Here is a 22628-nt window from a genome sequence, read left to right as displayed (position 1 = left end):
AGTAGCTCAGGTTGTCCTAGGACACTTCAGACACAGAAACAACCCAAATCCTAGATGCTGAAGAGGTTGCCTCTGATGCAGTGGGAGCTGAAGACCAAGTTCCTTTCTCATGTTTCTTTTCCTTCCCAAGTCCCTCCTGAACCACCTGCTCCCCACTGTCCACTGTCGAAACACTCCCCAGTAATGTGAACAGGCCCCAGCTCCATCCCATATAACTAATCAACATCCCTGTAACTGTGTCCCTCCCTTCTTCAAGCATGCTTTTGTATTGTGCTGGTTTCTGTAACTATATAACAGCAGAAGGAAACTGATCTGTCACTGTATAACAGGGGTACAGTACCAGTGAGGATGGGTCTGTTGCTGTATAACACTGGGGTACGGTACCGATGGAGATTGGTCTGTTGCTGTATAACACTGGGGTACAGTCCCGGTGGGGACGGGTCTGTTGCTGTATAACATCGGGGTACTGTACTGGTGGGGACGGATCTGTCACTGTATAACACTGGGGTACGGTACTGGTGGGGACAGGTCTGTCACTGTATAACACTGGGATACAGTACCGGTGGGGACGGGTCTGTGACTGTATAACACCGGAGTACGGTACCGGTGGGGACGGGTCTGTTGCTGTATAATACTGGGGTACAGTACGGGTTGGGACGGGTCTGTCACTGTATAACACTGGGGTACGGTACTGGTGGGGACAGGTCTGTCACTGTATAACACTGGGGTACAGTACCGGTGGGGACGGGTCTGTGACTGTATAACACCGGGGTACGGTACCGGTGGGGACGGGTCTGTTGCTGTATAATACTGGGGTACAGTACGGGTTGGGACGGGTCTGTCACTGTATAGCACTAGGGTACAGTACTGGTGACGATGGGTCTGACACTGCATAACTGGCATACTGTACCCATGAGGACAGGTCTGTAACTCTCTCAGATACAGTAAAGTATTGCTAGTCTTTCAGGTTGTTATTGGTACTAACCCAGATTGGATCAGCATGGACAAGTAGGGCCAAAGGACCTTTTTTCCATGCTGTATAAATCTATAACTCTCCCTTGAACCCACAATGCTTCCAAATGATGTTATTTTTCCTCCTTTTACTAAAATCATTCATACAGTATCCATAGTTGCAGGAAGCTGTGTGCTGGGATTTTCTGCCACAAATCTGATATCTCTACCCTATGGGAATTTCCAGCTCTCTATGTACAGAATCCTCCTGGTCAGATGTTATAGCCTCTGCGTAAACATCAAGACAGTTCCTGACGATCAGCAGGCTGACTGCCTCAATCAGAAGAGAACTTGCAAACCACACAGCTGTCTCTGTGATGCCCTTGTCATAAGTTCATAGAGTGAGGGAACATCCAACAGCGATCAGACCCGATGTGTTAGTAATATTGGCTGGGTGACAACAGTCGGACCAGATGTGTTAGTAATGTTGGCTGGGTGGCAACAGTCGGACCAGATGTGTTAGTAATATTGGCTGGGTGGCAACAGTCGGATCAAATGCATTGGTAATGTTGGCTGGGTGGCAACAGTCGGAACAGATGTGTTAGTAATAATGGCTGGGTGGCAACCGTCGGATCAAATGCGTTGGTAATGTTGGCTGGATGGCAACAGTTGGATCAAATGTGTTGGTAATGTTGGCTGGGTGGCAACAGTCGGATCAAATGTGTTGGTAATATTGGCTGGGTGGCAACAGTCGGATCAAATGTGTTGGTAATGTTGGCTGGATGGCAACAGATGGATCAAATGCGTTGGTAATGTTGGCTGGGTGGCAACAGTCGGAACAGATGTGTTAGTAATAATGGCTGGGTGGCAACAGTCAGATCAAATGCGTTGGTAATGTTGGCTGGATAGCAACAGTCGGAACAGATGTGTTAGTAATAATGGCTGGGTGGCAACTCTGTTGCTCCACTGGAGGGGATAGATGAGGGTTTAGTTTAACAAGTGAGTCAGAATCAGGTTTAATATCACTGACATATGTTGTGAAATTTGTTGCTTTGTGGCAGCAGAGTAGTGCAATACATTGAAAAATTACTGAGTTACAATAAATATTTTTTAAAAAGTTAGGTAGTGTTCACGGACCATTCAAAAATCTGGTGGTGGAGGGGAAGTGTGAACTCCTGTACCACCTTTCTCCTTCATGGTAGTAATGAGAAGGGAGAAGAGCATTTCCTGGGTGGTGAGCATGCTTAATGGTTTGTGCTTCCTTCTTTTCAAGATGCTGTTTGCTGGGGAGGCTGGTCCCCATGATGGAGTGACTGAGTCTACAATTCTCTGAAACTTTTGAACCCGTCTCCACCCTAAACCTAGCGAGACTTGCTCACCCAACCCAAATAGATGCTCATTTGATTCCTCCCAGTCTCTACAAAAATTAAAGGTGTAGCCATGGGCACGTGAGTGGGTGCCCCAGCCATGCCTGCCTCTTTGTAGAGCAGTTTTTTAAATAGTGCGTTGCATGTTTCAAACCTACTGTAGCACCACTCCCCAGCTCTCTTCCCAATGTGTTGATGTCTGCATTGGTGCTGCTTCCTGCACCCATGCAGAGTTCCTCAGTTTCTTCAGCTTCGTGACTGACTTTTCATTCTCTCCCCTTCTTTTATCTGTCTCCACCTCGGAAGACAAACTGTACCCCTGCTCCCACCCTTCTCCAGAAATTATGCCATTCTCTTCTCCCGGTTTCTCTGTTTCTGCTGCATCCATTCTCAAGATGAGACCCTCCACTGTAGGACATCTGAGATGTTTTTCAGAATGCAGGGTTTCCTTCCCCCACCCAGCCCTCACCCGTATTTGAGTGTTTTCAGATTCAGATTTATCTATCACACATGCAGTGAAATGCATCGTTTCTGTTAACAACCACCACACCCAAGGATGTGGCTGGGGTCAGCCCACGAATGTCACCACAAATTCCAGCAGCAACGTAGTACGTCGACCGGGTTCAGCAGGGCAACACAGAGCAAAACAAAGCGACTCACCCTCACAGACAGACCTCGAGTCCCAGGACAGCCGGCCTCCGGTTGCCCTGGACACTCAGGCTCTAACCTCCGGTCTGTGGCCTAGGTTCGCAGACTTAACCTTCAGGCTTCCATTTGCCCCCATCGATATCTCATGTCTCCATATTGGCTCAAGTTCACTGCTGTCATTGGCACTACAGTATGATGAGGACAGAAGTTAAATTAACAGATCTATAACTTGCATGGGAAATTAAATATAACATGAGTAGATGATGAGAGAAAAGAAATACAGTCTGCGGTAGTTTTCGGGTTTTTCAGATTGATTCAAGAACATGTTTGAAGTGAGGAAGAAGTTGTTGTGCAGCCTGGAGGTGTGTATCTTCAGGCTCCTGTACCTCCTGTCTGAGGGCAGCATTGAGAAGAGAGCATGGCTGCCTGGTAATGAATGCACTAAACGTGCATGGGGGAAGAGAAAAACCAAATGGACAAAAATTAGAAATTAAAATAAATTTTAAAAACACAACGAATTACCGAAACTAAACCACAGATGCTGGAAATCTGAAATACAATGTTGGTAACTCTCAGCATTTGGAGTTCCAAGTAAAAGATTCACATGCCCAGAAGCAAAGAAATGTGGGGGAGGATTTCAGAGATTTAATTAAGATTATCTTTATTTGTCACATCAAAACATTGCTTGTGTCAACAACCCACACAGCCCACAAGTGTTGCCATGCATCAACATAGCATGTCTACAACTCACTAACCCTAAACGTGGGAGGAACCCCACTCGGTCACGGGGAATGTGCAGACTCCTCACGGGAACTGGACCGCTGGCGCTGTTACTGTGCCTCGGGTTGTCACCTGCACGGCAGGACAGGGCTGGGGGAGCGCACGGGGCAAGGGTTTGAGTGGGGGAGGTTGGGGTGGCAGAAGTAAATAGAATGATGGCAGTTTCTGGTCAGTAAATCCCCAGAAGCTACTTGTCTTGGGAGCTGATGTCAACCTGTGGAGTGGGAGGGTAATGGTTGAGGGAGGGAGAGGTTTAACTGTTTGGGGTACAGCAAAGAGCACAAGGGTTGAGAAAGGTGTGGCGTGCTCTCATTGGCTTCACCATTCACTCCTCATAAGATGGATATCAAAATTCTGACCATTGAGCTGGTGCCCCGATCCTTCAGCAGTCTGCAACAAAGCCACAGTGTTCTGGTTGGGTCTGTCCCCAGTCCTCAGACCACACAAGGAGCCCAGCAGGTCAGGCAATCTATGGAGGGAAATAAATAGGTGATGTTGTGGACCAAGACCTTTCATTGGGACCAGAAAGGAAGAGGGAAGTTACCAGAATAAGAAGGTGAGGAGGGGGACAAGTTGGCAGGTGATAGGTGGGTGGGGGAGGGGAGTGATAGGTGGAAGGGGTAAAAGGTTGAAGAAAATGGAATCTAATAGGATTCATGGACCATGGGAGAAAGCAAAGGAGAAGATGAACAGGAAAGAGGTAATGGGCAGGTGAGGAGAGAATGGGGAATGGAAAAAGAGAGGAAGGCAGGTCCTCAGGATTGTGGTAAGTGAGCCTGCTCTGAACCTAATGTGGTCATGCCTCTCTCTTTCTCTTTCCTCTTCCCCTGCCCTCATCTCCCTGGTTATTTCTGCACAGATAACTCCACTGCCACTGATCTGCAAGAGTCTTCGCCCTGTTGCCTTTGCAGGAGGCTCCAGACTGCAGGTGGCTGCTTTGCGTCTCTCTGGCTCCCACACTTGGACTCTTTCTTCCCCCCTCCCTCCCTCTCAGCCCTGTCTGGTTCCTCGCCCCTCCTGCCCTTTGTCCACCATCACCTACTCTTCCATGAATCCGTCTCTCTTCTTGTTACCTGTGCTTGTCACTTGATTTCCAGTTTGTAGTGAAAGGTCTTTTTTTCACACTTTTGTCTGCCTTGTTGCATGTCTAACACCACATCCTTCCATCACGGCCATTTTGTTCAATAAAGTATTTCAGTCTGACTGACTGCACATGGCTCTTGTGTCCAAGTTGATGTGGAGCTTTAGAAAGATTGAGAACAGTCTAGTTTTTCCCATAGCTCGTTTCACCACCAGCCACTGGACCCACTTTATACACAGTAATTTCTCTGCCAAGCCGGGAATACAAGCTCTTATTTTTTTGTGTGTGTCATCTACTGTCATATAATTAAAGAGCTCTGCTATGAAATCCCTCTGTACAGATTGTTTAAAAACATAACCAAACAGAAAGTTATTGGAAGGTATTCTGAGGGACAGTATATTGGATAGATGTGGACTGATTAGAGATGGTCAGCGTGACTTTGTGTGGTGTAGGTTATGTCTCACCAATCTTAAGAGTTTTTTTGGGAAAGTTAAAGGCAAGGCAGTAAATTTAGCTGGATTTCTGGCATTTGACAAGGTCCAGCATGGGAGGCTGGTCAGGAAGATTCTGTTGCTTGGTATTCAAGATGAAGTTGTAAATTATATTAAACAGTGGCTTTGTGGGAGAAGCCAGAGAGTGGTAGTAGATAACCGAGACCTGTGACTGGGTCCTTTGTCTATATCAACGACCTGGATGATAATGTGGTTAACTGGATCAGCAAGTTTGTGGATGACACCAAGATTGGGGGTGTAGTTGTCAGTGAGGAAGACTGTCAGAGCTTGCAGTGGGATCTGGGAAATAGCAGATTGAGTTTAAAGTAGACAGCTGTGAGGAGTTGTGCTTTGTAAGGACCAACTAGGATAGGTCTACACAGTGCGTGGTAGAGCACTGAGGAGTGCGGTAGAACAGAGGGCTCTGCGATTACAGATACACAGATCCATGATTCCTTGAAAGTGGTGTCACAGGTAGATAAGGTCGTAAAAAAAAAAGCTTTTGGCACGTTGGCCTTCATAAATCATTGTATGAGTACAGGAGTTGGGATGTTCTGTGGAAATTGTATAAGATGTCGGTGAGGCTAAATTTGGAGTATTGTGTGTAGCTTGAAAGAGTACAGAGAAAAGTTACAAGAATATTGCCATGACTGGAGGGTGTGAGTTATTTTTGATTGAATTGGTTAGGACTTTATTTCTTGGAATGTAGAAGGTTGAAGGGAGATCTTAAGAGGTAAACAAAATAATGAGGGGTATAGACAGGGTAAATGCAAACAGGCTTTTTCCACTGAGGTTGGGTGGGACTACAACTGGAGGTCATGGGTTAAGGGTGAAAGGTGAAAGGTTTAAGGGGAAATTTCACTGGGAGAGTGGTGAGAGTGTGGAACAAGCTGCCAGTGCAAGTGATGCTTGATTTCAACGCTTAAGAAAAGTTTGGATATATACATGGATGGTAGGGGTATGTAGGGCTGTGGTCTGTGGGCAGGTTGATGGAAATAGGCAGTTTAAATGGTTCAGCATGGACTAGTTGGGCAGAAGGGCCTGTTTCTGTTCTGTACTTTTCTGTGACCATAACCACATTGAGGTATTGCAAAAAGCAATAACAGTGTATAAACATGAAATTCGGCAGATGCTGGAAATCTTGAGCAACACACACAAAACTCAGCAGGTCAGACAGCATCTATGGAGGGGAATAAACAGTCAATGCTTCAGAGTCCTGCAGAAGGTTCTCAGCCTGAAACGTCGACTGTTCATTCCGCCCCATAGATGCTGCCTGACCTGCTGAGTCCTTCCAGCATTTTGTGTGTGTTTCTTCACTAAGTGTTTAAGCAGCTTGAGTTTTCTATTTCTGATTTCCACCCTCTAACATTTGAAATTTCAACCGTTCAACTATCATCTTCCCAGGTGGAAACCTGCTGCATTCTGTTTTGGAAACTTGTTCTATTTTTAATTCTGGTCTTTGAAACCCACTTTCACAATCTTGCCATCATCCCTGCACCCGGCTGGGCAGACAGTGTCACATACAACTGTTAACATTTCGGGCTGAGAACCTTCAGGAGTAGAGAAGAAAGCTTTGAAGGTGACGCAGGAAGGGTGCGGGACAGTGAAATTAGTTTGGGATTGTCACAACTTTGGGGAAGGAGTGGGGTGATGGTGTTTGTTTGGTACTGACTAAAGTCTGTGGGAAGAGCGCGATCAGTGGGATGTACCAAGATACAGTGAAAAGGTTTTTGCATACCGTTCATAAAAATAGAGTTATATTTCATTGTCATGCAAACCCGCCAAACGAAACAATGTTCCTCCGGACCAAGGTGCAAAACACAGTGCATAAAACCCACACACACAACATACAAAGTAATATTACCACAAAAAGTAACAAATGTTAAAATATATTCCAGAAGGTTGGCATGTAGCATAAGGTGCTTAAAAAGTGAACTATAAAGCAGTACTGGTGCTTCATAAGTGATGGGACCTGGGTGGTGGCAGGGTCTCACAGCCTGGGGGGATGGAGCTGTTTTCCATCCTAACAGTCCTTGTCCTCATGTGTGGTGCCTCCTTCCTGTGTAAATCGTTTTGCTGTTCATTGAGGTAGAACAATAACAATGCAGAATAAAGTTACCAACCATTGCCCCAATGTTCCATGAGCTTCCCACAGATCCTACCCCTTGTCTACAGATGGTGAGCATGGCGTGGTATTTCCTCTAAAGCCCATCCCACCCTACTGGGGCATAGGCAGCTCGACAGAGACCTCTATCATGGGCCGTCATTCAAGTTGTCCCCAGGTGATCCCTCCTCTCACACACAGCTTCCCTTGGGGTTTTTGACGGTCTGGGTTTTTAAGGGGTGTGGCTGTTGGACCCCCATAGCTAACCCTCCTCCTTGCGCAGCTGGGCTTGGGACCATCGGTAGTTTATTAGTCATGGGTGTACCGAGGTACAGTGAAAACCTTGCCTTGCATATTGTTTTGGCTAAATGGGGCTCGTCAGCAGTTGTTGGCAGCTCATCTAGGAGAAGGAAAACTGTGATCTCAAACCTCCACCACCTTGTGGGTATACTCACTCATGGGGAAATCCTGAGGGAACAGTCCTACATTGAGTTCAGTGCAATCGGTCTCTGCCCTTCCTTAGGATTCTTCACCTGTGTGGACAGCAGCTTGCTCTCCACATTTTACTGCGTATCGACTGATCATAGACAGCTAGGACGCAATATCCAAAGGAGAGTCATTCTGAGTTCATACAGATCAAATCCTTACACAGTGCACGGAGCTACAACAAGTAAAATATAAAGTGTAAAAGCTATGGAGAGAGTGCAGTGCAGGTAAGTAATAAAGTGCAAGATCATAAGGTCGTGTGAGGCCAACCATCTATCTTATCATACAAGAGGGCCGATCAAGAGTCGGGTAACTACAGGGTAGAACCTGTCCGTGACCCTGGTGGTCCAAGCTTTCGGGCTTTTGTATCTTCTGCCTGATTGGGGGGGAGGGGAAAGCAGAGAGTATGTCCGGGGTAGGTGGGGTCTTTGAACATTCTGCCTGATTGGGGGGGAGGGGGGAAAGCAGAGAGTATGTCCAGGGTAGGTGGGGTCTTTGAATATTCTGCCTGCTTGAGGGGGTGGGAAAGCAGAGAGTATGTCCAGGGTAGGTGGGGTCTCTGAATATTCTGCCTGATTGAGGGGGTGGGAAAGCAGAGAGTATGGCCGGGGTAGGTGGGGTCTTTGAATATTCTGCCTGATTGAGGGGGTGGGAAAGCAGAGAGTATGTCCAGGGTAGGTAGGGTCTTTGAATATTCTGCCTGATTGGGGGGGTGGGAAAGCAGAGAGTATGTCCAGGGTAGGTAGGGTCTTTGAATATTCTGCCTGATTGGGGGGGAAGGGGGAAAGCAGAGAGTATGTCCAGGGTAGGTAGGGTCTTTGAATATTCTGCCTGATTGGGGGGGAAGGGGGAAAGCAGAGAGTATGTCCAGGGTAGGTAGGGTCTTTGAATATTCTGCCTGTTTGGGGGGGGGTGGGAAAGCAGAGAGTATGTCCGGGGTAGGTGGGGTCTTTAAATATTCTGCCTGATTGAGGGGGTGGGAAAGCAGAGAGTATGTCCAGGGTAGGTAGGGTCTTTGAATATTCTGCCTGATTGGGGGGGAGGGGGGAAAGCAGAGAGTATGTCCAGGGTAGGTGGGGTCTCTGAATATTCTGCCTGTTTGGGGGGGGGTGGGAAAGCAGAGAGTATGTCCAGGGTAGGTGGGGTCTTTGAATATTCTGCCTGCTTGAGGGGGTGGGAAAGCAGAGAGTATGTCCAGGGTAGGTAGGGTCTTTGAATATTCTGCCTGATTGAGGGGGTGGGAAAGCAGAGAGTATGTCCAGGGTAGGTGGGGTCTCTGAATATTCTGCCTGTTTGGGGGGGGGTGGGAAAGCAGAGAGTATGTCCAGGGTAGGTGGGGTCTTTGAATATTCTGCCTGATTGGGGGGGTGGGAAAGCAGAGAGTATGTCCAGGGTAGGTAGGGTCTTTGAATATTCTGCCTGATTGAGGGGGTGGGAAAGCAGAGAGTATGTCCAGGGTAGGTAGGGTCTTTGAATATTCTGCCTGATTGAGGGGGTGGGAAAGCAGAGAGTATGTCCAGGGTAGGTGGGGTCTCTGAATATTCTGCCTGATTGAGGGGGTGGGAAAGCAGAGAGTATGTCCAGGGTAGGTAGGGTCTTTGAATATTCTGCCTGATTGGGGGGGAGGGGGGAAAGCAGAGAGTATGTCCAGGGTAGGTGGGGTCTTTGAATATTCTGCCTGATTGAGGGGGTGGGAAAGCAGAGAGTATGTCCGGGGTAGGTGGGATCTTTAAATATTCTGCCTGATTGAGGGGGTGGGAAAGCAGAGAGTATGTCCAGGGTAGGTAGGGTCTTTGAATATTCTGCCTGATTGGGGGGGAGGGGGGAAAGCAGAGAGTATGTCCAGGGTAGGTAGGGTCTTTGAATATTCTGCCTGCTTGAGGGGGTGGGAAAGCAGAGAGTATGTCCAGGGTAGGTAGGGTCTTTGAATATTCTGCCTGATTGAGGGGGTGGGAAAGCAGAGAGTATGTCCAGGGTAGGTGGGGTCTCTGAATATTCTGCCTGTTTGGGGGGGGGTGGGAAAGCAGAGAGTATGTCCAGGGTAGGTGGGGTCTTTGAATATTCTGCCTGATTGGGGGGGTGGGAAAGCAGAGAGTATGTCCAGGGTAGGTAGGGTCTTTGAATATTCTGCCTGATTGGGGGGGAGGGGGGAAAGCAGAGAGTATGTCCAGGGTAGGTAGGGTCTTTGAATATTCTGCCTGATTGGGGGGGAGGGGGGAAAGCAGAGAGTATGTCCAGGGTAGGTGGGGTCTTTGAATATTCTGCCTGATTGAGGGGGTGGGAAAACAGAGAGTATGTCCAGGGTAGGTGGGGTCTTTGAATATTCTGCCTGATTGGGGGGGAGGGGGGAAAGCAGAGAGTATGTCCAGGGTAGGTGGGGTCTTTGAATATTCTGCCTGATTGGGGGGGAGGGGGGAAAGCAGAGAGTATGTCCAGGGTAGGTGGGGTCTTTGAATATTCTGCCTGATTGGGGGGGAGGGGGGAAAGCAGAGAGTATGTCCAGGGTAGGTGGGGTCTTTGAATATTCTGCCTGATTGGGGGGGAGGGGGGAAAGCAGAGAGTATGTCCAGGGTAGGTGGGGTCTTTGAATATTTTGCCTGATTGGGGGGGAGGGGGGAAAGCAGAGAGTATGTCCAGGGTAGGTAGGGTCTTTGAATATTCTGCCTGATTGGGGGGGGAGGGGGGAAAGCAGAGAGTATGTCCAGGGTAGGTGGGGTCTTTGAATATTCTGCCTGATTGGGGGGGAGGGGGGAAAGCAGAGAGTATGTCCAGGGTAGGTAGGGTCTTTGAATATTCTGCCTGATTGGGGGGGGAGGGGGGAAAGCAGAGAGTATGTCCGGGGTAGGTGGGGTGTTTGAATAACCCTAACCCTAATGCTTTACCGCGGTCACCACTGTCATCAACCAGCTCAGTGATTCTTCCTAAAAGTCAAGGTTGAGATGCACAAGTCCACACCTAGTGAAGCTTTACGGGCAGAACGGAGGAATAAGAAAGTTGTGACCACATTATTGGGATTATACTATACGCCATCCATAAGCCTGTGGGATTTTGAGAAGCAAATTTGTAGAGAGATCACTGACTTTTGCAAGAAACAAAAGGTAGTGATAGGTGATTTTAATTTTCCACATATTGCTGCGACTCCCATACTGAAAAGGGCTGAATGGGAAAGAGTTTGTCAAATGTGTTCAGGAAAGTTTCCTTTATAGGTATATAGAAGTTCCAATGAGAGCGTGTGCAATATTCGATCTCCTATTAGGGAACGAGACAGGGCAGGTGACAGAAGTTTGTGTAGGGGAACACTTTGCATCTAGTGATCATAATAACATTAGTTTCAACATAATTGTGGAAGAGGATAGGTCTGGTCTTTGGGGTGAGATTCTAAATAAGATCAAGGAGAATTTTGATGATTTCAGAAAGGATCTGGTGAGTGAATTGAGTCAGATTGTATTTTGGCAAACGTGTACTTAGTGTGAGGCCTTCAAAAGTGAAATTTTGAGAATATAGAGTTTGTATGTTCCTGTCAAAATAAAAGGCAAGGATAACAGGTTTAGGGAACCTTGGTGTTTGAGAAATATTGAAGCGCTGGTTAAGAAAAGCAAGGGGGTATTTCAGGAGTATAAGAAATGCAAGAGAACACTTAGGGAGGAATTCAGGAGGGCTAAAAGAAGACATGAGGTTCCTCTAGCAGATGAGGTGAAGGGAGAATTCACAGACTTGCACACATTAAGAGCAAAAGCATTGCATGGGACAGAATTGGTCCTTGGGAAGATCAGAGTGGCAATCTGTGTGTGGAGCCAAAAGAGATGGGGGAGATCTTAAATTGATTTTTTCATCTCTATTTCCTCAGCAGACAGACACAGAGACTATAGAGGTGAGGCCATGCAAAAGTGAGAGATGGACCCTATACAGATTACAGAGAGGGGTGTTCACTGTCTTGAGGCAAACTAGGGTGGATAAATCCCCAAAGGCCTGACGATGTGTTCCCTCGGACCCTGTGGGAGGCTGGTGCAGAGGCCTTAGTAGAGATATTTAAATCATCCTTAGCCACAGGTGAGGTGCCGGAGGATTGGAGGATAATGATGTTGTTCCATTGTTTAAGAATAAGCCAGGAAATTATAGGCCAATGAGCCTGACACCAGTAGTGGGACAGCTATTGGAGAGTATTCTAAGGGACCAGAATTGGAATGACAAGCACTGATTAGAGATGGTCAACATGGCTTTGTGTCTAACCAATCATATAGAATTTTTTGAGGATTATAAGGAAAGTTGATGAAGGCAAGGCAGTGGAAGTTGTCTTCATGGAATTTAGCAAGGCTTTGGTAAGGTCCAACATAGGTTGGTCAAGAAGGTTCAGTCACTTGGCATTCAAGATGAGGTAGTAAATTGGATTAGACATTGTGGGAGAAGCCGAGAGTGGTAGTGGATGATTGCTTCTCTGACTGGAGGCCTGTGACTAGTGGAGTGCCAGAGGGATTACTGCTGGGTCGATTGCTGTTTGTCATCATCTGGGTGATAATGTGGATAATTGGATCAGTAAATTTGGGAATGACTGCAAGTTTGAGGGTGTAGCGAAGAGCAAGGAAGACTTTCAAAACTCGTAGCTGATCTGGACCAGCTGGGAAAATGGCGGATGGAATTTAATGCAGACAGTTGTGAAGCGTTGCGCTTTAGGAGAGCCAACCATGGTAGATCTTACACAGTGAACGATAGGGCACTGAGGAGTGTGGTAGAACAGAGGGATCTGGGAATACAGATCCATAATTTAGTGAAAGTTGAGTCTCAGGTAGATAGGGTCATAAAGAAAGCTTCTCATAAATCAATGTATTAAGCACAGGATTTGGGTGTTATGTAGAAATTATATCGGATGTTGGACAGGTCTAGTTTGGAGTATTAAGTGCAGTTTTAGTCACCCACCTACAAGAAAGATGTAAATGAGATTGAGGGAGTTCAGAAGAAGATTTAGAAGGATGTGCCTGGGACTGGAGGACCTGAGTTGTAAGGAAAGACTGAATAGGTTAGAACTTAATTCCTCAGAATGTAGAACATTGAGGGTGATGTGATAGAGGAGTACAAAATTATGAGGGGTCTAGATAGAGTAAATTCAAGCAGGCTTTTTCCACCGAGGTTGGGTGAATCTACAATGAGGGGTCATGGGTTAAGGGTGAAATGTTTAATGGGAACATGAGGGAGAACTTCACAGAGTGTGGAACAAGCTGTCGGCACAGGTGGTGATGCGTTGTCAACTTCAACGTTTAAGAGGAATTTGGATGGGGCATGAAGGGGTACAGTTCGGTGGGACAGGGCAGATTAATGGTTTGGCATGGACTAGATTGGATGAAAGGCTTGTTTCTGTGCTGTATCAATCTATGACAATGTCTGTGCAGGTGCCGTGAAAAGACTTTCTTTCAGCTGCATCACAGACACAGATAGGAAAACAGATAGTAATGTTATGCATTACTTCTATGAAAAAGAACACAATTGGATCAAAAAAGTCAAAGTTCTTTGTGGAACAAAGTGGTCACAGTGTTGCTGTATTGAGCTGGTGCACGGGGTTGTGCCGGTTGGTAGAAGGGAAGTAGCCGTTCCTGAACCGGACCTTTGTGCCTCCTGCACAGTGGCATCTGTAAGAAGGCAGTGTCGCCCGTATGGGATAGGAGCAGATTTGGCCCATTGAGTATGCTCTGCCATTTGATCATGGCTGATTTAGTTCCCCCCTCAACGTTCTTGAGGCAGAACTTCTGACCTGGGGGGGGGGGGGGGGCAGCAGCGATGTGCCTGTGATGTATTGGGCAGAGTCCACTGCTTAACTTGTCTTTAAATTTGAATGTTTCTGCACTCTCAAATCCAAAGTCAAAACAAACTCATTTTCAAACTGTGTGAATGTTACTGTAGATAACCTTGAGATTCATTGTCTTGCAAGCACTTACAGGAAAATAAAAGGGAATTTCTGCAAACTATACATAAACACTGGAAAATAAAACAAAAAGAGCAGTACAAATTGAGGAAAGTAAATCTGAGCACGAGCTGCAGGTTCATTGCTGAGGCGAGTGAAGTTATCCACACTGGTTCAGGAGCCTGATGGTTGTAGGGTAATAACTGTTCCTGAACCTGGTGGAGCGGAACCCAGTGCTCCTGTACCTCCTGCCGGATGGTAGTAGCCTGGCTCGATGGTGAGGGCCACGATAGATGTTGCTTTCTTGTGGCTGTGCTGCACGTAGATGTACTCAGTGGAGGGGGTGGGGGGTGCTTACTCTGTGTCCACTGTTCTCTGTACACTTCCTTCACCGTGGCAGACCGCGAAGAACCAGTCAGGATACTTTCAACAGTACATCTGTAAAATTTTGGTGACGGGCCGATCTTCCTTAACTTCCTAAGACAGTAAAGATACTGGCACCTCTTGTGCTGAGCACAGGACAAGACGTTAACACCCAGTAACTTAAAGCTGCCGTCTCTCCACGTGTTTACCTTCCTAATACTGGTCTTCCTGCCTCCTCCCACAGATAAACTGGCTCGGAACAAGGAGGAGAACCTGAACATGCACCAGATGCTGGACCAAACCCTGCAGGAGCTACATAACTTATGAAGTAGTGATGGCCTCCCCGGCGCCTGGACCGCCTTGTCTCTCCCGCTCTGCCAAGCCCCTGAGCTCTACGACTCAGAGTGCCAAACGATATCCCAAACCCCCCCCACCCCCATTGCTGAACGTCGAGTGCAGCAGGCGGAACGGGTCAAAGGCAATGACGTGTACAGTTCCCTGTCCGCTTGCTGCTTTCCATGTGAAACCACTGCTGCTGCTTGTTGCCTGCGCTGGGTGCTGGTGCGTACCTTCCCTGCTCCCCACCACACTACCTCGGTCGGTTGGAGGGAGAGAACTCAGGAGGAGAATGGGTCGCTGGCTGGAAGTTTCACAGTGGCACAGCGGGTGCAGCTGCTGCTTCAGGGGCCCAGGTTCCATTCCTGTCTGGTGCTGCTGGCGAGCAGTTTGCACATTCCCTCCGCCCCAGCATTAGACAGCAGAGCAGAATGAGGCCATTTGGTCCATCAAGTCTGCTCTATCATGCCTGATTAATTTTCCCTCTCCTGCCTTCCCCCATAACTTTTGACACCCTATCAACCTCTGCTTTAAATATACCCAGTGACTCGGCCTGAACAGCTGTCTGTGGCATAGAATTGCATAGATTCAGCACTCTCTGGCTAAAGAAATTGCTCCTTATCTTTGATCTAAATAGACACCCCTCTGACCTGAAGCTGTGCCTTTTGGCCCTGGACTCACCCACAACTGGAAACTCTTATTGCCCACACTTCCAATATTCGGTAGGTTTCAATGAGATCTCTCCTCCCCCCCACCCCACTCCCCATGCAATTGTTCAGTGAGTTCAGGCCCAGAGTGATCAAATGCCTCTCACCCTTTCATTCCTGGGATCATCCTTGTAAACCACCTCTGGACCCTCTCCAGTGCCAGCTTATCTTTTCTTAGATAAGGGACCCAAAACTGCTTACAATTCTCCATATGTGGTCAAGCCAAAGTCTTTCAAACTCAGCATGAAATCCTTGCTTTTATATTCTATTCCACTCAAAATGGAAATTCCACTCATTTGCCTTTTTAACTACGCACTCAACCTGCCTACCCCCCCGAGTGCTCTGGTTTCCTCCCTCATTGTCTTCCCAACACCATGCAGGCTGTTTGGTGTAAATTGGGTGGAAAATATCTTTGGACTTCCTCTGTATGCTTTAACCTAAAGCAGTGAGCAGTGTTAGCCTCTGCTATGGTGAAAAATTTCCCACTATTAACCCCATCTTGAAATGTTATATACTCCCCTCATCCTCATCCACCCCAAGAAAAATAAATTCAGCCTATCCAATCTCTCCCCCAACTCCAACCTAAGCAGCGTCCTGGTAAATTGGCTCGGCACCCTCCCTTTCATGTCCTTTCTGTAGTGTGGTGACCAAAATTGCATGCAGAGATCTGACCACATTCAGTGCCACAATTCAGTATAATCATGTCCTTCTGACTTCCTCGGAGACACAAGAGACTGTAGATGTTGGAATCTCTCCCCGTCCGATTCCATCCGGCACGCTCCTTTGCCCTGATGGTTCCCATCCATCATCACCTTTGCAGTCGGATTCCAGCTCTTGTGCCACCTCAGGACGTCCCTATATGAAGCCAGCCAAGTTCATTTGAAGTGTGTAGCATAGGCAAACCAAAAATCTGACCAGGTCTGACAAGTTTCTATTGAAGTATAAATGCAAGAGTTTGTGCAGCAGATGCTGGAAATCCAGAGTGACACATGCAGAATTAACTCAGCAGGTCCATAGGAGCCACTCGATCCAACATTTTGGGCTGAGACCCCTCATCAGGATTTAATCAGTCGAGGTTTCGGCCTGAAACCTTGATTGTTTATTAATTTCCATAGATGTTGCCTGACCTGCTGAGTCCCTCCAGCATTTTGTGTGTGTTACTATTCTTTTGAAGTAAGATATTTTTATAATACAGGTCTTAGATACAATATATTTATTTGAACTGTGTTTAAAACAATGAATTAAACTGGCATTAATTAATGAACCCTGAGAGAAATTAGATTCAAAATATGTGTGAGCCCTGATCATAGAGTGAGTATCAACTGTCTTCAGTGGAATTATGTGACTTTTTGAAAGAGAGTTTTGTAACTTCGATTTTTTTCATGTTGCAATAAAGGACCGATTTCTGGAAGCTGTTCCAATGTGTGTTTAATAAAGCCAAATTGTTAATACAGCTGAGATCCGTGCTCTGTCTTTAATCCGTCATGGGGATTGGAGGGATTCAAAGTCAACATGTACATGTCACCATATAGAATCCTGAGGTTCATCTTCTTGCAGTGGAACAAAGTACAATAGAATCTATGCAAAACCACTCACAAAGGCTGACAAAATGTGCAAATACAAAAAGAAACAACTATTTAGAAAATTAATAGACAAGGAAGATAACCCTGGGTGTAGAGAGTCCTTGGAAGTGGGGCCAGAGGTGGAATCAGTTTGGTATTGAGGTAAGTGAAGTTATTGCCTCCGGTTGAGGGGTGATATCTGTTCCTGAACCTGGTGGTGTGGGTCCCGAGGCTCCTGTACCTTCTTCCTGATAACACGGCCTGGATGGTGGGCATCTTTGATGATGGGTGCTGCTGAAAGTCGAGTTTATTGTCAGATGCAGGAGTACCTGTACTGACGAGTACACTGAAAAGCTTGGAACAGCATCACAGGCTGGTAGCATTATTTATTTATCTAGAAATACAACACAGCAACAGGCTTTTCCGGCCCAACGAGCTGGCACTGCCCATTTACACCCATGTGACCAATTAACCGGCTCACCCGTATGACTTTGGAATGTGGGAGGAAAGCCACACGGTCAAGGGGAGAGTATGCAAACTGTTTACAAACGACCTGGTAATTGAACTTCGAACTCCGACACCCTGCACTGTAATACCACCATAAAATATAGGACTAGGATTAGGTCATTCAGCCCATCAAGTCTCTGTTATTCCATCATGGCTGATTTATCCCTCTCAACCCCATTCTCCTGCCTTCTCCCCATTCTCCTGCCTTCTCCCCATATCCTTTGACACTCTGATTAATCAAGAACCATCGACATCCATTTTAAACATACCCAATGACATGGCCTCCACAGTCACCTGTGGCAACGAATTCTACAGATTCACCACCCTCTGGCTAAAGAAATTCCTCCTCATCTCCGTTCCTAATGGATGTCCCTCTTCTGAGGCTGTGTCCTCTGACCCTAGACTCGCCCATTCACTCTGTGACAGGAGAGAAGAGTCAATGCCCAGGGTGGGGGCGGGGGTGTCTTTGATTTTGTTGGTTTCTTTACTGAGGCAGTGGGAAGTGTAGACAGAGTCCATGGAGGGGAGACTGGTTCCCATGATGTGCTGAGCTGTGTCCACACCTCTGCAGGTTCATGACCTACGGGCAGAGCAGTTGCCGTACCGAGCTGTGACACAACCAGTTAGGGTGCTTTCTGCGGTACATCTGTAACAGCCAACAGGTCATGTAATTACAGGCCATGGAAGCAGTCTGACTATTTTAAAGACGGATATTTAGATAATTATCAGATGAAGAATGGGATGAAAGGCTACTGGGGTTGTGGGAGAATGTACGCCTGAGGTTACAATCGGCTCTGCCTTGAGCTCAGTGGATGGTGCAGCAGACCAGAGAGGGAAGAATGGCCTGCACTGCATTCACGTGTTCTGTGGGTATACCCCGCCACCTGGTGGCAGATTAAAGATGTTGCAAGCTGGTGGTCTATATTTTGATCCTCAGAGAAAATGAATTTGAAGGTAGAGCGTGATGTTTTGTGTGTGTGTTTGACCCTGTTTTGTGCATCTGTGTTTTAGGTGTGATCATTATGTCCATGCGTGTCTATTTTTGATATGTGTCCATGTGCATGTATGTTATCCAAGTGTATGATGTAGGTATACATACAGGTAGACCTTTGTGTGTCAGTCTGTGTGTGTGCCTGTGTACATATGTCTGTTTCGTCTGTGTGCATGTGTGGGAATGCACCTGGTTTTGCAGGGATCTGTGTATGTGCCTATGTTTCTCTCTCTTATGAATGTGTCTCTGTTCATGTGGGATGTGTAACTGTTTAGTGTGGATGTATCCTTGTGTGTCTGTGTGTTCTTCATGTGTGCATGTTACATGTGTATGTGCACATGTGATCCCTCCATACCAGCCAAAATCACTCACCTGCGCCCATCCTGTCTGCCTGCGTCTAACACATCTCCCTTGGTTATTGGGTTAAACACCGTCATGTTTGGGAGCAGTTTTGTCCTGCAGCTGTCAGGCTCTGCGACTGCCTTCACTCACCTCAGCACTGAGCTGGCTATGGTCTCACTTTCTCCCTGGTCCCTTCCCACTCCCAGTCCTCAGTAGAGAGCCAGATCAGAATCAGGTTGATCATCGCACGCTGTTTGGAATCAAATCTGACACAAAGGAAGATGGTTGTGGTGGTTGGAGATCAATCATCCCATCCTCAGGACATCACTGCAGGAGTTCCTCAGGGAAGTGTCCCAGGACCAACCATCTTCAGCTGCTTCACCAGTGACCCTCCTTCCGTCATAAGGTCAGAAATGGGGATGTTCGCAGATGACTGCACAATGTTCTGCACCATTCGTGACTCCTCAGATAGTGAAGCAGTTCATACCCAAATGCAGCAGGACCTGGACAATACCCAGGCCTGGGCTGACAAATAACATTCGAGCCAGACAATGACCATCTCCAACACGAGAGGCTCTAACCATCGTCCCTTGACATACAGTGGCATCGCCATCACTGAATCCCCTACTATCAACATCCTGGGGATTACCATTGACAGGAAACTGAACTGGTCTGGCCATATAAACACCGTGGTTACTGGAGCAGGTCAAAGGGTATGAATCCTGTGGTGTGTAACTCACCTGCTGACTCCCCAAAGCCTGTCCACCATCCACAAGGCTCAGGTCAGGAGCGTAATGGAACACTCGTCACTCACCTGGATGAGTGCAGCCCCATCAACACTCAAAAAACTTGACACCATCCAGCACAAGGCAGCCCACTTGATTGGTTCCCCTTCCACAGCATCCAGTCCCTCCACCATCGATGAACAGTTGCAGCAGTGTGTACTGTCTACAAGATGCACTGCACAACACACCATATTTCCTAAGTCAGCACCTTCCAGACCCACGACCACTACCATCCAGAAGGACGAGAACAGCAGAAATCTGGGAACACCACTGCTTGGAAATCCCCTCCAAGTCACTCACCATCCTGACTTGGAAACAGATCACAGTTCCTTCACTGTCACTGGGTCAAAGTCATGGAATCCCCTCCCTGACAGCACTGTGGGTGTACCCACACCTCAGGGACTGCCGCGGTTCAGGAAGGCAGCTCATCACCACCTTCTCAAGGGCAACTAGGGATGGGCAATAAATTCTGGCTTAGCTGGTGGCGCCCACGTCCTGCAAATGAATTTTTTTTTAATGCCATGAGATTTGTTTGTTTTTAAATCATCAGCAGTACAGTGCAGTGCATAAAATTACTATCGTACTGTGCAAAGCTCTTAGGTACCCTGGCTATATATGTGAGTCTAAGACTTCTGCACAGTATTGTACTTTGATTCAGGCAGGTGGGGCTCATCAGCCTTGGACAGCAGCCTGACTTGGAGAAGGAACACTCTGATTTTAAACCTCCGCTGCCTTGCGGCCAAACCCACCCACGGGAAAGGCTTCTGGAGTAAACCCCGAGGAAGAAATCCGGAGCCGGGGTCCCTGAGGCAGTTTGATGTCGTTTACAACTTCACTGACAACCCCTGCGACGACACTGGCGCCAAGCTGTATCGGCGTTTGCCCTTCCCTCGGACTACATCAGTGACGTGGAGAGGGGGAGCCCACTGCAGGGGCAACAGCCGGTTCTTCAAATCTTCCAGTTCTGGAGAGGACACAGTCCACCAGAGGCGCAAACTCGTGACCCCCTGGGTTCGACGGCCGCCGATGGTGATGATGTACTTTGATAATAAATGTGAACTTTGAACTGAAAGACTGTGCAAGATTTTAGTCCTATGGAGTTACTATACTAAACTTGGTTGTACGTTGCCATGGTGACTTTATCAGCCACAATCATACTGAAAGGTGGCACAGATTCGACGGGCCGAGTGGCCTTCTCCCACACTGGGCCTGTCTCTGTGCTGTAGTGCTCGTTAGTGGTTGATGAACAGTGCAGCTCTACAGCTCATTATATCCATACCAGATTAAACAAATCCCATCTGCCTGCATTCCCAGCCTGTGTTTATCTAACAGCATCAGACTCTGCTGTCATACCTGCTTGCACCATCACCCCTGGCAGAACATTCCAGACACCCATCACTCTGTGTGAAAAACACCTTACCCTGTACATCTCCCTTAAACTTGCCCCTTCGCAATTTAAAAGTAAGCTTACTCTCCAAGACTTTGGACTTGGAGGCAATTCGATGTGACAGTGCTTTAATCGCCAAGAGCAAAGACGACCCAAGGTTCGATTAATTTAAGCGCCGCGTCAAATCTGAAAATTTGGGCACTGACGGAATCAAAGCAGCAGAGTCCAAGTACAGAGAGAACTGAGGCAACTGACCAGATGCTTGGATGACGATTTAGACGCTGGGCCAGATTGAAAAGGTCTGGGTGTTGGGGCAACACGTACAGGGCTGGGCCCATTCAGCTTGCCGCTCTGATACAACCCTGAGCTAAGGATCTGTGGATAAAGACACCGCAGACTTCAGTTCAGAACACTATTTCCTTATTCTTTGCATGATTTGATAATTTTTTCTCTGCACATTGGCTATTCGACAGTCTTTTTTAATGCTTTTTTTGGGTTTGTTTCAGTGGCTGCTTGTTACAAGACGAATCTCAAGGTTGTATAAATATACTTCGAACTTTTTGTTTGTTTGTTTGTTTGTTCTATCTGTGCCTCTCAATTTTATAAACTTCTATCAGGTCACCCTCAGCCTCTGTCACTCCAAAGAGTGCTGGAGGAATTCAGCATCTATGGAGAGGAATAAACAGTTAGCATTTTGGGCCAAAACCCCTAAATGAGATTTTAAGCTGATTGATGAAGAAATAAACACCAGAAATGGTTAGTACAGACATGATGGGCCAAAAGGCCTTTTACCATTCTGTTCTTGTGGAGCAGGATGGCAGCCCAAGGGGTGTGGGGCCTACTCCTGTTTGTATTCCTTACGTAAGGAAGAGGTAGAGGCAAAAGTGAGATAAGGTTATTTTTCCTTTCGAAGAGAGAGCTGATTAAGCACAGGGGATGAGAGATGATGCACTGGACTCAAATGGGGCATAAACAAATCAGTCTGAGCAGCGAGGGAGTGTGTGGTAAATTCTCATTTAACTATAGACACAAGGTGTTGGCGCGTGGCCTAGTGTGCAAGGCATCAGACTAGAAACCTGAAGGTCACTGGTTCGAGCCTCAGCTGAGGCAGCGTGTTGTATCCTTGAGCAAGGCACTTAACAACACATTGCTCTGAGATGTCACCGGTGCCAAGCTGCATGGGTCCTAGTGCCCTTCCCTTGGACAACATCGGTGGCGTGGAGAGGGGAAGGCCTGCAGCTTGGGCAACTGCCAGTCTCACATACAACCCTGCCCAGGCCTGTGCCCTGGAAACTCCAGGCGCAGATCCATGGTCTCTCGAAACCGACGGATGCCACCACCACCATAGACACAAGGGATTCTGCAGATGTTGGAAATCCAAAGCAACACACACTAATGCCGGAGAAATAGAAGTACTCGACAGTTCTGACTCCTGTCCCCTTCCTTTCCAGTTTTGATGAAGGGTCTCGGCCTGAAAAGTAGACTGTTTATTCCCCTCCATGGACGCTGACTGGCCTTCAGCATTTTGTGTGTATTTTGCATTTAAGTGACGTGGACAGAATACTTACACCAGCTGCCAAACCCGGGGAGCTTGGGGAAAACCTGCAACAATTGTGAAACAATTAATGCTCTCACTCTCACTCAGCGTCATTGGGAGAGGGCCAGCAGCTTTAAATTTCGTGACATTATCATATCGGGGTATCTGTCCTGGGACTGGCACGTGCCATCACTAAGAAAGCACAGTGGCACCTCTACTTTCTCAGAAATTTGTGTGGATTTGACATCCATCGACAAGCTGGACAGTATCCTGACTGGCTGTATCACAGCCTGGTGTGGAATCACCAATC

At 47.3% G+C, this 22628-nt stretch overlaps 1 protein-coding gene across 6 annotated transcripts in view; it reads left to right on the top strand.

Annotated features, from left to right (window-relative positions):
* The window catches only part of LOC132399614 (tropomyosin alpha-3 chain), an 86243-nt gene extending 69583 nt beyond the window's left edge, over nt 1-16660 (top strand). For 4 of the 6 annotated variants that reach the window (XM_059980162.1, XM_059980161.1, XM_059980166.1 and 1 more), the window contains one exon: nt 14409-16660. In XM_059980162.1, the coding sequence (XP_059836145.1) occupies nt 14409-14491 (83 nt within the window). In that variant the 3' untranslated portion in view covers nt 14492-16660. Of the gene's footprint in view, nt 1-4605; nt 8306-14408 lie in introns of those variants that run through there. The other 2 variants (XM_059980160.1, XM_059980159.1) reach the window with 2 other exon arrangements.
* Nucleotides 16661-22628: the final 5968 nt, after the last annotated feature.

The sequence above is a fragment of the Hypanus sabinus genome, chromosome 9, assembly GCF_030144855.1.
Source record: "Hypanus sabinus isolate sHypSab1 chromosome 9, sHypSab1.hap1, whole genome shotgun sequence".
Lineage (NCBI taxonomy): Eukaryota > Metazoa > Chordata > Chondrichthyes > Myliobatiformes > Dasyatidae > Hypanus > Hypanus sabinus.
The sequence above is the reverse complement of the archived record's forward strand: the minus strand, read 5'-3'. Positions and strand labels throughout refer to the sequence as shown.